We start from the raw sequence: 12,316 nt of genomic DNA on the forward strand, positions 1-12,316 counted from the left end.
AAAGGGAGACCAAAGAATTCAATCCAAATTGGGACTCGGAGCTTGGTCTCATCCGAGACAGTGAAGTCATGGGTCCATGCTTGGAAAACTAACAAAGAAGACTGGACATACCAGGGTCCGTGACCCAAAATAGCCTGCACATGGCTAACTTCCGAAAAGCGGACCAGGGAAAAACCCTTGGTCACTTTTTGGACCATCTCAAGGCGGACCCCATGAGGGACCCAAGCCTTGTTGACCCAATCTTTGAGCACACTTTCAGGGGGGGTTCTCCCAACAAAATACCCAACAAGGGTGTGACTTTCAAGCCATTGACAAGCAGAATCAAATTCAGGTAAAGGTAAAACCACATCAACAGGGGAGTCAGAATGCATACCTCGTGAAACACTTTCGGAACGAATTTCCGAGGTCGTTTGTTCAGAGGGGGAGCCATTGAGCAAAACCGACGAACTGCCAACACCAGCAAGAACTTCTGAGTTAGGAATGGTTGAAGGCATAATAAGGCGCTTAAGGCAGCCCTAAATGTGGCCGTACGTGCGACAATAAAGATGAAATCCTGCACAGAATGCGCAGTATGACAGATCGCAGAAAGAAACCCTAGCAAAGCTTTTATTTTATCTCATAATAGTTCTCGAGTCTAACCTTCTTCAATTAGTGTTGGGCCCACAATTGGGACTTTTGGAGCATGTAATCGCTTTTTCATTTATAAGACTTTTGTAACTAGAATGTTCTCCAACTCGTATGTCTTCAACTCACATGTCTTCTAGAATTATTATTGCTGTTGAAAATTGAACAACGTGAATGAATTATTATTGCCTCAGTCCTACCACGCTGATTGACAAATCTTAGCGAGAGGATGCAAGGCTTTGCTAATCCCACGACAATACTGGAAGATACCTTAGAAGTTTATATATTCTTTGTTACTCTTACCAGCAATAGAAATGTTTGAATGAACCACAAAAATCACCTTAGAAGTTTATATATTATTTGTTACTCTTACCAGAAATAGAAATGTTTGAATGAGAGTATTGGACCAGAAAAATCTGGCCAATCAAGAGAATAGTAGCTTTCAGCTATCACCAATAGGCATATGTAATTTACTATTTTCCCAAAAATATGTAATTTGCTCTAAATTGAAAAATAAAAACGTTTGACTGAGAGTATTGGACGAGAAAAATCTGTTCACTGAAAGACAAAAGTCTGCAAAGAAAAATTGGTGATGTTACAATATTTGATGGACGATTTATTTTAAATATTTTTTTCAATCTCACGCACATATGTAATTTATTTCATGCTCTCTGTAAGCGAGAGCCTATCAACTGAAAAATCTAAATGAACAGGGATGGCAATAGTTGAGATCAAATCGATTAACCCTGAGAGCTGCAGTGATAGTAGCTGTGTAATTGAAGTGGGGTATGATCTCACAATGAATGAAGAGGAAGTACCCGATGTAAGCTCTGCTCAGATCTTCCGAGTGCCAAGGCTAACGCCATACTGCAAAGATCATTTGTACAGTCCACATCTTGTTTCCATTGGCCCTTTTCATTATGGGAAGAAGGAGCTGCAAGGCATGGAGAAGTCCAAGTCTGAGGCAGTAAGAAGGATGCAAAAGAGGATCCAGAGGAGTAATCCACACATTTCTGTGAAATCAATTGTTGAACAGTGCATACTGTTTAAGGAGAAGAAGATAAGGAAGTTCTATGGTGAACAAATTCCCCTTACTTCTATAGAACTAGCATGGATGGTCACTAGGGATGCATGTTTTGTTTATGAATTTATTGTTAATTATGTAAAAGTTAATAGGAATGCTCAGCATTCATATGAGACCCAAGGATGTCGATTTGAGTATCTTCAATGTTTTTATGGAGAAGAAGTGAGTGCATTTAAGTGGAAGTATGATCCTGTGTTTGATGCCGATCTTCAAAATCCTATTAGAGAAAGACTGATGACTGATATACTTCTGTTTGAAAACCAAATACCTCTCTGGATTTTGAAAGATCTCCTTAAATTCCCGATGGGTTCTGCTGAAGCTGCAAAACAAAAAGTAGAAAACTTAATGAATATGCTGCTTTGGAGTGCGGCTAGACATGAATTTTTTATGTGGAAACCTAGGGTTTCTTACAACATGTATTGTAAGAAACATGTTCTCGAAGTACTCTACCGGTCAATGGTGGGCAGAGATTTTAGCTCCGCCGATGGTGAACTGCTAGACTTTCCCCCTTCGTCTCAAAATCACAGGCACATCTGCTTTAGCAAATCCGCTGATTCAATAAAAGCCATTTGCGGACGTTTATGTAATCCTTTCTTTTGCTCTTCCTCAAATAAAATCCCTTGCAACACTGTGGATATGGTCTACCTGAAGCTCCCAACAGCATCAGAACTTGTGCGTGGAGGTGTGAAGATCCAGCCAGTGCTCTTTAAAGATATAAAAAGGTCAGTCGGGCAAGATCCAACAAGCTCGCTCGAATATTCTTCAGCCATTCGATGGATAAGGTTTGATGAGAAAACATCAACGTTGTACTTGCCACAATTCAAGGTAACCCTGGAGAATTATTCAGTCGTGGGTAGTATTGTTGCAATGGAAGTGGGTGCTAAAGGGTACGGTACGAAACCAATGATTCAGTTTGCGTTGCTTATTGATGAGCTGATAGACAATGAGGAGGATGTTGCAGTGCTAAAAACCGCAGAGGTGATTAACAATTTCTTTGGAAGCAACAAACAACTGGCTGATCTTTTCAATTTGTGTAAAGGGATTGCCCATGTCAAGGGCTGCAAAGCAATTGATGACGTCAGAATGGGGTTGCACAAGTATACAAGAAGAAAGTACAAGAAGCTCTGGAGTGAGTTCGTAAGTGCTTACTTTTCCAAGCCATGGCTGGTCGCTGGTTCCATGGCTGCCGTGCTATTAATTGTAATGACAGTGGCGCAAGATTTGTGTCTGTTTTTCACTTGCAACCCCTATTCCCATTGAACTCCATCTTTCTTCCTCCTCTCCGTTTCTGTAGCAGAAAATTTCAAATTGTCAATGATTCATTTGTCATCATTGTTTACTTTGTGACCGGCGGCTAGTTTCAGGTCAAAATAAGTTTTGTTTTTTTGTAAAGCGCGTGGTATTTAAGTATAATGTCTTAATTATATAAAAGATTTGAATATTTTAGTTATGTGGAATGTAAGAGTGTGTATACATGTGCAATGCAAATTATTTGACTTAAGTTAAGACTTAACAGAATTGACCGACTATATCAAGTCAGCTAAAAAAATATAATGTTATCATAAGGGTTCAAGGTTTAAGGCAATGAATTACTCGACTTAAAGCCAATTTTGTAGGTTTTAAAAGCTAGAGGATATCAAAAATTCAGCAAGGCTCGACCTATGGTTCTAGTTGTGGACATATGACTCAGATAGACATGAGGACTTTAGGTCTTTAGAAAGTAGACTAGACCAAACTAAACACCTAAACCTTAAAACAAAGACAACCAGAGTATAAAATGAAATGGAAAAATCAGAGTAGAAAATAGAATGGAAAGTAGATTATGTACAAATTTATATTGTGCATGGAAAAATAATCTGTTTCATAAAAAATAGGGTGTAAAAAACAGTCCATGCATGGGAAATTCCCGAAGGCCTTGCAGAAAGTATGAATTCTCTCCATCAAATATTACTAATCACATAAGGAGGACATGTCTATCTAGCACAAAAATATCTATGTTTCCCATTATCTTGATATCTATGTTTCCCATTATCTTGATACCTTGCATTCCAGACAATCACTAAATCATTCACCTAAAACATTCCTCTCTAAAGACTTCTTATCAAATAAGTACTTAATATTTTGGTGTTTCTTGAGATTTGCCTTTTGTGTTTCTCTCCTAACTTCAGCCAATGTAGTCAACCGATTGATCCTTTTATGTATTACATCACCGTTATTGTCATCACGTTCTTCTATAGACTTGTAAACAATTAGGAACTCATTAATAGGTAGTTATTCTTCAATTCCATAGACTAACTCATAAGGAAACTTTCTTGTAGCATCCCATAATGTTAGCTTGTTCTTATTCTTATAATCCCACGACCACTTATTTTCCCATGTTATACTCTTGTTAATAAATTTGTAAAAGAAATACCCTTAACATAGCTCTACGAAATATTTTTTTGAAATGGGCTCTGCAAGCAATGGGTGAGAGTTTCTTGGAGATGGTGACGGGGTTGAAAATGTATAGTTTCTGGAATAATCTGCTAGACTTGAGGTTCAAAGATTACTGGCCTCCGGACATGTTTAGTGAGGACTGTCTTCTGCTTTTCCCAGGAATCCTTGGACGTTCTGGCGATTGGGAGTGGGACCTCGTTGGAGGTTCAATCAAGGTAGAGGTCAATGCGTATCAGGGGTTTCGTGGTCCCTCTCCTCCCTCGATGGAGACAAAGGATAATTCATCCTAAAGCTGCTCGAAGGACTTGTTCGAAGATGAAAGTTGTATCCCTTCAGATGGGGTGTCTATGGAGCATTCTGAATCGAGTATATTTCTGAACATTAAGGACCCCTCCTTGAATATTTTGTTGGCTAAAATGGAGAACTACTTGGCTGGTATGTTCCTAGGAAGAAAGCCGAAGATTTCTATGGTAAGGAAATGGACGTCTACTAAATGGTTGGTTAAGGGTAGTCTTACTATTTCTACGCTCCCGAAAGCAATGTTTTGTTTGTCCTTTACCCTTAAATAAGAGTTCCTCCAAATTTTCTCATTTGGGCCGTGGTTGTTTGGCAAGCTTCCACTCCTCCTATGTAAATGGTTCCTTGAGTTTGAGCCTAAACATCTTGCAGTGTCTATCTCTACTTTGGTCCACCTCCCAGGCCTTCCCATTGAATTTTGGGATGAGGAGATTATTGCTGGTATTGCCAACTCTTTTGGCTACTTCATTTCTATGGATTATATTACTAAGCTTCACTCTTGGTTGGTGTTTACTCATTTTTATGTTAATCTAGCATTAGGTTTGCCTGTTCCAGTGTTTATCAAGTTAAAGTCTTGAGTAAGCTCTTGGATCCAATCAATTGAATATGAGACAAATCTAAGGTGAAAGACAAAGACCCAATGCACTCTTCTTCGAAGGGGGCTGGTCACTTTGGTTCTATTTCTACTGATTGTCCATATTCGAGCATGATGAATTGGTCTGTGGTGTTTTTGCCTCAGAAGGAATTTAGCTCCTCTCTCCCATTGGTTCACTATAAGCCCAAAGATCGCTTATCCTGGGTGACAGACTCTCCTCTTGAAGTTTCATTGGAAGTGGTGCTCTCTTCACTAGATTCTCCTTTAGATGTAGGCCCATCCCTCTCTTGTGGACTTGTGGCTTCAGACCTATTGGGAGCCTCAAAATTTGGTAAAATTTGAAGGGTCCATGATGAAAAAATTGATTGCAACACTCAGAAGTGCCCTTGCAAATTCCTCCCAAGTAGCCTACCTTGAGAATGAATAAATTGACACCCTTTGATTTTCACGAGGAACCACTTTGGAATCTAGTTTACCTCTTATTAGAGAGTGTCCATGACCCTTTTCAAATTCGATTTGATGAGTTTTTAAAGTACCTATTTTGGGGTCCTAAGAGAGTTTGTTGTTTTCATACTACTATTGCTAAACTTGTGAGAGTAGTCATTTTTAGAAGTTAATATTTCATTAACAATTGATTCTCATGGAAAAAGGGTTGGTGATAGTTATACTTCACATCTCATTAATCGCTAGTGCCAGTTTCTAGGGCCCTAGTACTTCATTTGACATTTTTCCCAGTTAAAAATGAAATGCAAATTTTTCAAATTTGTTGCTAGAACAGTGTTAAATCTCCTAAAGTAGCCTCACATCTGGATTTTTATTTCATGGCCCAATGAACTAAATGCAAAATTTAATGTTACTCATTATTCTTTATATATTCATAAAATCACTTACTTGGTTGTAGCAACCCATCTATAAGTTTGATATTTTTTTGAGGTCAAAAGAAATTTAACCTTCTAGAGGTTTGACATGAGCACTTCTAGCAAGTTTTAGAGAGCCTGGAAGTTTTACCATTAATATTTTTAAAGTGTAATGGATTCAATAAAAACCCCTGGCACACATACTCACTACAATTTGATGAATCATTCCAATTGGTGGAGGCCTCTGAAAGTGACATTTGATGTTTTTTCCACGCACCAAGTTTGTGGGCTCTAGATAGGTTCAATATGTACATGTTTAAAAAATGTGCGAGTAAGAAACTTTGAGAATTAATATCTCTCACTCTAGGTATCTCCATGTGGATCCATTTGTGATGTAACCAAACTACAATTAGTAATTCACCATTAACAAAATAATAAGGAAATTGATAGAATACGAACAAGATCAGATTAAGAGTTCTTCATTGTTCCCTAACTAATGTGCTTCTACAATGAAAGGAAAACCATTTTTAACTACAATCCAAAAATTACCATTTTTGGGAGATTTTGACAAAATCAATTTTTTTTGTCATTTTTGTTAATTTCTACAACTACTTCGATGACTATGAAAATTTACAAATATTAAGAGTTATCTCGAGTGACACAACTCTTCAACTCACTAAGAGATTACATGCATGAATAAAAAGATACTACACAAATAAGATTGAGAAAATCCCCAAAAAAACACTAAAAGGCAATTTTGAGGCCTTAGATGAAAGAATTAGGCCCTGAAAGGTTGATCTAACTAAGGCCTTGCCAAACTAGGTTCTATTGTTGGCAATCCAAAAAAATCCTCATGATACACCTCCACATCAAATCTTAGCCCAAATGGAAGACCAAGCCAAAAGTTATGACCATCGGAAGTCCCTGCATGAATCTGGCATTTTTTATTCTTAGTATAGCACTCAGTGTGCGTGCACCAGTTTTCGAGGTTAAAAGAGAATGTTTGGCCAATTTTAAAGCATAGTACTAGAGGCTATCTAGGTTGTTTTGGTCACAATGCAAAGAGGTCTAACATCAAATTAAATGACAACACACTCAATATTTTGGGTGTAGAATGTATGCAAATGTGGTTCCAAAGAAATTTCAAAGTCCAGTTGGTTGAAAAAATTAATTTTTTAAGTCGGGCACACAAGAGGACCTAACATCCATCATGGCAACATAAAGGTTAATTTAAATAGGCTTTGAGTATTTTATTATTCAAATCATTTTGTGATTTAAATGATATCATGTGTATTAACCTAGACGTTCTCTGGTAAATTTCCAAAGATTGGTTAAGGTTTGGAAGTATTCGAATCCTAATTTCTGATTTAAATATGTTTGCAAAGGTGAAAAAATAACATTCCAAAATGTAATATAAAAAGGTGGGGACAACCAAAAATTCAAAATGGATTTAAAAATAAACATCCTAAGTTTATTATTATTCTTCCCCCTCCATACCACAAGGAAAATGAGTAAAGCAAAGAGTGTCACAAGGTAGAGGGGTAGTGTTGCAAGGTAGAGGGGTAGGGTGTCGTATCCCGCTCCACCCCTCACAATATTATAAGAAAGGCAATAAGCCACAATGGGCAACAATTTTTTTTGTTTTCCCTCCACCCTTGTGATCGCTAGAGCATCTGAAAATATTGTGTAGGGTTGTGGGTAGGCAATGTATAAAGAATTAGGTTTTAGAAAAAGTCAGCACGAGGTTTGGATTTTATTCCAAGAAGAAATTTCAAGCATTACCTTTTCTTAGTAAGCACCACAAATAGTTTGTTAGGTTAATTTGAGTAAAGAGAATATGTGTACTATACATTTTGAATCAAGTGCTCCATTGGAACATTTCAACAATGAATTCATTGGACATGAATCATTTTGATGAATTTCAGATTTATTCTATTTGTAGTTCAATGAATGGTGAAGCCTTATGATTGATTTGTTAGTGTTTGCATTTGTTGTGTCTTACATTTTTCATGAATATTGTGGTAAATTCTATTTATTTTTTATTGCACATTAAGTTAACCAATGCATGTTGAGAGTTAGAGTTTTAGTAGTTCAATTTAACCTTTTGGGGTATTGTTGAAATCATTTCCTTGGTCGAGTAACTCACACTACCAACAAATTTTAGGATTTTTGAAGTGGAGTATCATGGTTGATAGTTTCTTTATTTTAGGGTATGCATGGTCATTATTCCAATTTTTATTATTGCCTTGTAATACAAATGGCAACTCCTTGACATATGATAATGGACAACGTCAAAATAAAATATTGATGCAAAATGTTTGTGATTCTTTCCTTGAGATATTTTGTCATTTGGCTTGTGTTGTCCATGCACATGGTGGAAGGAAGAGAAAAATATTAAGTTCTCCTAAATGAACAAGAAGATATGATACAAGATTGGCATGATATCAAGAAGGATGGGAAGACCAGTCACTTGTGGTTCAATCACTAGTTAGGCACAATCCAATAGTTGATATTTTCTTGTTGATGTGCTGAAATCTCTTAATATAAAGTATTCTTCATCAATGCAAAGATGGTTATTGAACTATGGTTTATGAGCATCCATAAAGTCAAAGCTGTGCATTTCCTATTTGAAAGCATTTTCTTTTCTATTCACAAGCTCCATGATAGTGTGAGTGTATATAAAACATGTGGCTCATGATAAGAAAGAGGATTCTAAATATGTTCTACTTGATTGATGTGAAATGTGTAGTGGTCAATGGTTGATTTTAGAGTTCTTAAAGAAATGGCTTAAAATGGATACAAACAAGTAAACATCAACTTGTTAATTTGTCCAATGGGAAAGTCTATAGTGCAACTATAATGCCCCACTAAGAGACCCCAAAGGATAATAGTTAATAGCCAATAAATAAATAAATAAATAAATTAGTTACAAATTAGACTACAAATATCTACTCATTAGAAAATTAACTATACATAACAAACATGCAAAAGATAAAGATTCTCCTAACTATGTTCTCTTGTAGGTTCACTAATGCTTTTGATTAAGATAAACAGGTTTTATAGGGACCTGAAACCTAAAGTTAGAAAGAAATACAAAAAAATACAGTCACTAACCAGTCCAGAAACAATGACAAAACAACCATAGAAAGAGGGGCCATGGCCACACAACAAAACAACAAAACCGCTAACAGAAAAAACTTAAAAACCACTAAATTGGAGATTGCATCAGCTCCAAGTTCTTTTGGATCATACTCTTGTTTATTTCCTTGAGCTCTTCTATGATGAACCTTGGGGTACTCTTCTCCTAGTTCCTGCTCTAGTCCTCATATAGGGGCTAGTAATGATCTATGACCCAGTACCTTGCAAGTTTGGCTCCTCGATTGTCTTCTTCTATTTAGTGTTTAAGGGTGTGATACTAGTGATGGATTGGGCTCTTTGGTCCGCAATCATCACATTGAACTTTTAAGAGCCTCAACGATATTATTCATGTCTTCCCTGCTAATATACCAACCAGATTCCTCAGGTTCCCCTTAATCTCTTCCAAGCTTATTTCCAACTGACCAATCCTTGATTCATGATCAATTTTCATGATCTTAACATATTTAATAAGTTTCTGTGTCATTCAACTAAGTTTTTTTTCTTGGCATGGGCATCTCAGTAAAAGTGTCAATAATGCCTTTAATTCCTTCCTTTAGCATGTTGATCTCTTTTCTTGTCTAAAGAAAGCAATTCTCATGGATTTTAATAGAATTATTAAGGAGAATATCAAAATCAAAGTCTTTTTGATTATCCCCCTATTCCCCCTGTTTAGTGTTAATGGGGTTGTCAAGCTTTATTTCCTTCTCCTTTTCCTTGGGTTTCTCTGTTTTTCCTAATTTAGATTTTTTTGTACTCTGTGGGCCAGAACCTTGTAAATTGGGGTTAGGGATTTTATATTTAGTGGATGCCAATTTGGGGTGTTCGTTTCTTCTGCTACTACCAGTGCCAAGTGTAATATTTTACTAGGGGGGGCTTCTCCTAAGAGGGACAGTAGTCTAGATCTTCCCAGATATTGAGGTCCCACTAGTCCATTGCCATACCAAACCCTTCTTCCTCCATCTCCATATCAGACATAATTTGTACATCAAGTTTGGTCGAAGAATTAGGGGTTTTGACAACTAGGGAGGGTTTAACCCCATGATATTTGGCATATGCCATGATGACCATTATTAACCCCTCATGCAAGGTAAGGTTGTCGCTATTTTGGCATGATTTTCTTGGCTATTTTCAAGAGAATATAACAAGTATAAAGGCAAGGAAATTCTTTTGTTATGCCTAAAATGATTCAAATATCGTAAAGTGGTAAGATAAGATACTAGCATAATGATCCTCAAGTGTAATGTACCTCATTATCACTTCAGCCACATCCACCCAAAGTGATTGTAAGTCCTTCCTATTATAACCATCATCTACCATCTTTCGCACCTTGTTTCTCTTGCTTTGCTTATTGAAGAAGGCCAAAATGGCTTCTTTCGCCACGTTCATGTCTCTTTAAAACTGCAATGAAGGCTTCATCGATTCTAAACTTTGTTGCAAAACCCATTAGGATACCTTTCTTCCAACCATTCACAAAATTCTCTGTTGTTTTTGGGTCATTACCATGAAGCCTCTTGAGATATGACACAAGGCCTCCATCTTTAATCTCCATCCACAACTCCTATTCTTTTCCCATTTTTCATAAGAAGTAGGCTCAATTTTATTTTTGTCACCTCCCATAAGAATTCTACGTCTGTAAAATTGGGTGTAAGCAACAAAACCAAACTAGGAAAAGAAAAACCAGACATAGAAGAAAGCTCTAGAAACCTTGGTTTTGAAATTTGAACTCAAATGCCATGAAACATCATTACTTATTCGGTAATCTGTCATCATTAATGTGAGATGAATGGCCAATACATTGGGCATCCTTTCTTGTTAGTTCACACAATTGTATCAGGAAAGTTTCCCTTCCTGTCCACCACCATATGTTCACATAATCCACACCAATGTTTGCCAGGTGGTCACTGACATTTTACCTTCCCGATAAATGTGGGAAATTTTAAATTCATTCAATTTTGTAATCATGATGTGACACCCCTAAATTAAGTGGTTGATAGTCCAGTTGGGCTTGGAATGTTTTCTCACACATCTGATGAGTGAATTGCTCTGAAGCCACACTTTTTTTAACCCTTCTCTGATAGCCATGTGTAACCCAATGTAAGAAACTTATGACTTGGCAAAGTGGTTTGTCTAGGTGCCCAGTGGGAGTGCCACCACATAAACAAGCCTACCATAATGGTAGCGAGAAACTCCCTCACAACCAATTGGCCTAGGCTCACTAATGTTGCTACATATGCAATAGTCTAATAAAAAACTAATAATCCAACATACTAATGAAATTACATAACATAACCAAAATGCATGAACACACACATACACCATTAGGTTAATTTTAAATGCCAAAGTAAGTGTTCCTATGATAATCTTTACAAAAGATATAATGATACATTCATTAACATGAAGTGTTTGATACCAACATTGATCCACTTAATATTAGTCTGGAATTAAATTGTTTTTATTAAACCACATTGGATTATATTACATCGAATCACACCAATCCACCTAAGGGAGTGCCCAAATTACAATGATATTGAAATAATTACAATACTATAATAAAAATCATTCCAAAATATATAACATCTACTAACACATCAATTGAACCATTTACATCTTGAAATGAGAGGTACGAGAGAGAAGATACAAGGTCCATCAAACACAAAGAAACATGTCCACTGATCCCCAATGGAGGTAGGTAGCAACCTCCCAACCATGTAGAATCCTTAGGTCCACCCCATCATTATCTAGAGACAAACATAAGGCCCCACACAACACAAGAAAACAAGTCTAACAATCACAACATCCAAGGAATATAAAAGATACACATGAATAGTGTAATGCCCTGCCAGGAAACCCCAAAGGGATAAGCCAAAAATACAAGAATACAGTGCAAAATTTTTTATTTTTTTTAAAGTTACAACACGTAAGATGCAACAAGATATCAAAGATTCAGATAACATAGCAGAAGACTTCAACTAACACCTAAAGAGTTTCCCAACGAGATTACTTAAATTTCACAATTCACTTAACTCACACAATTAAACCAAAAGCTGAATATCTTAATAATGAGATAATTCATAATCAGGATGATTTCTTTCGAAAGATGGAAATATAAATCACAAGCAAAGATTCATCATTAAGATCCATTCATAATTCTCATTCAAGCTTTTCGTTTAAAATTACAAACCATACATCTAACATTCTAATACACTAGGATTTTATCATAACATAAGAGATCTTTCCAAGCATATTTAAATTCCTTAACAACAACTGAGTATAATTCACTACTCT

General features: G+C 36.5%; 1 protein-coding gene across 1 annotated transcript; it reads left to right on the forward strand.

Moving 5' to 3' along the window:
• Window positions 1-1,339: 1,339 nt before the first annotated feature.
• Window positions 1,340-2,968, forward strand: LOC131036789 (UPF0481 protein At3g47200-like). The gene has a single exon (XM_057968804.2). It carries the CDS (start codon window positions 1,340-1,342, stop codon window positions 2,966-2,968), a length of 1,629 nt encoding a protein of 542 aa, XP_057824787.2.
• The last annotated feature ends 9,348 nt before the right edge of the window (window positions 2,969-12,316 follow it).

Source organism: Cryptomeria japonica, chromosome 11 (genome assembly GCF_030272615.1).
Source record: "Cryptomeria japonica chromosome 11, Sugi_1.0, whole genome shotgun sequence".
Lineage (NCBI taxonomy): Eukaryota > Viridiplantae > Streptophyta > Pinopsida > Cupressales > Cupressaceae > Cryptomeria > Cryptomeria japonica.

Coding starts and splice junctions, on each gene's coding strand:
- LOC131036789 (XM_057968804.2), top strand. CDS start 1,340: ATGGCAATAGTTGAGATCAAATCGATTAACCCTGAGAGCTGCAGTGAT.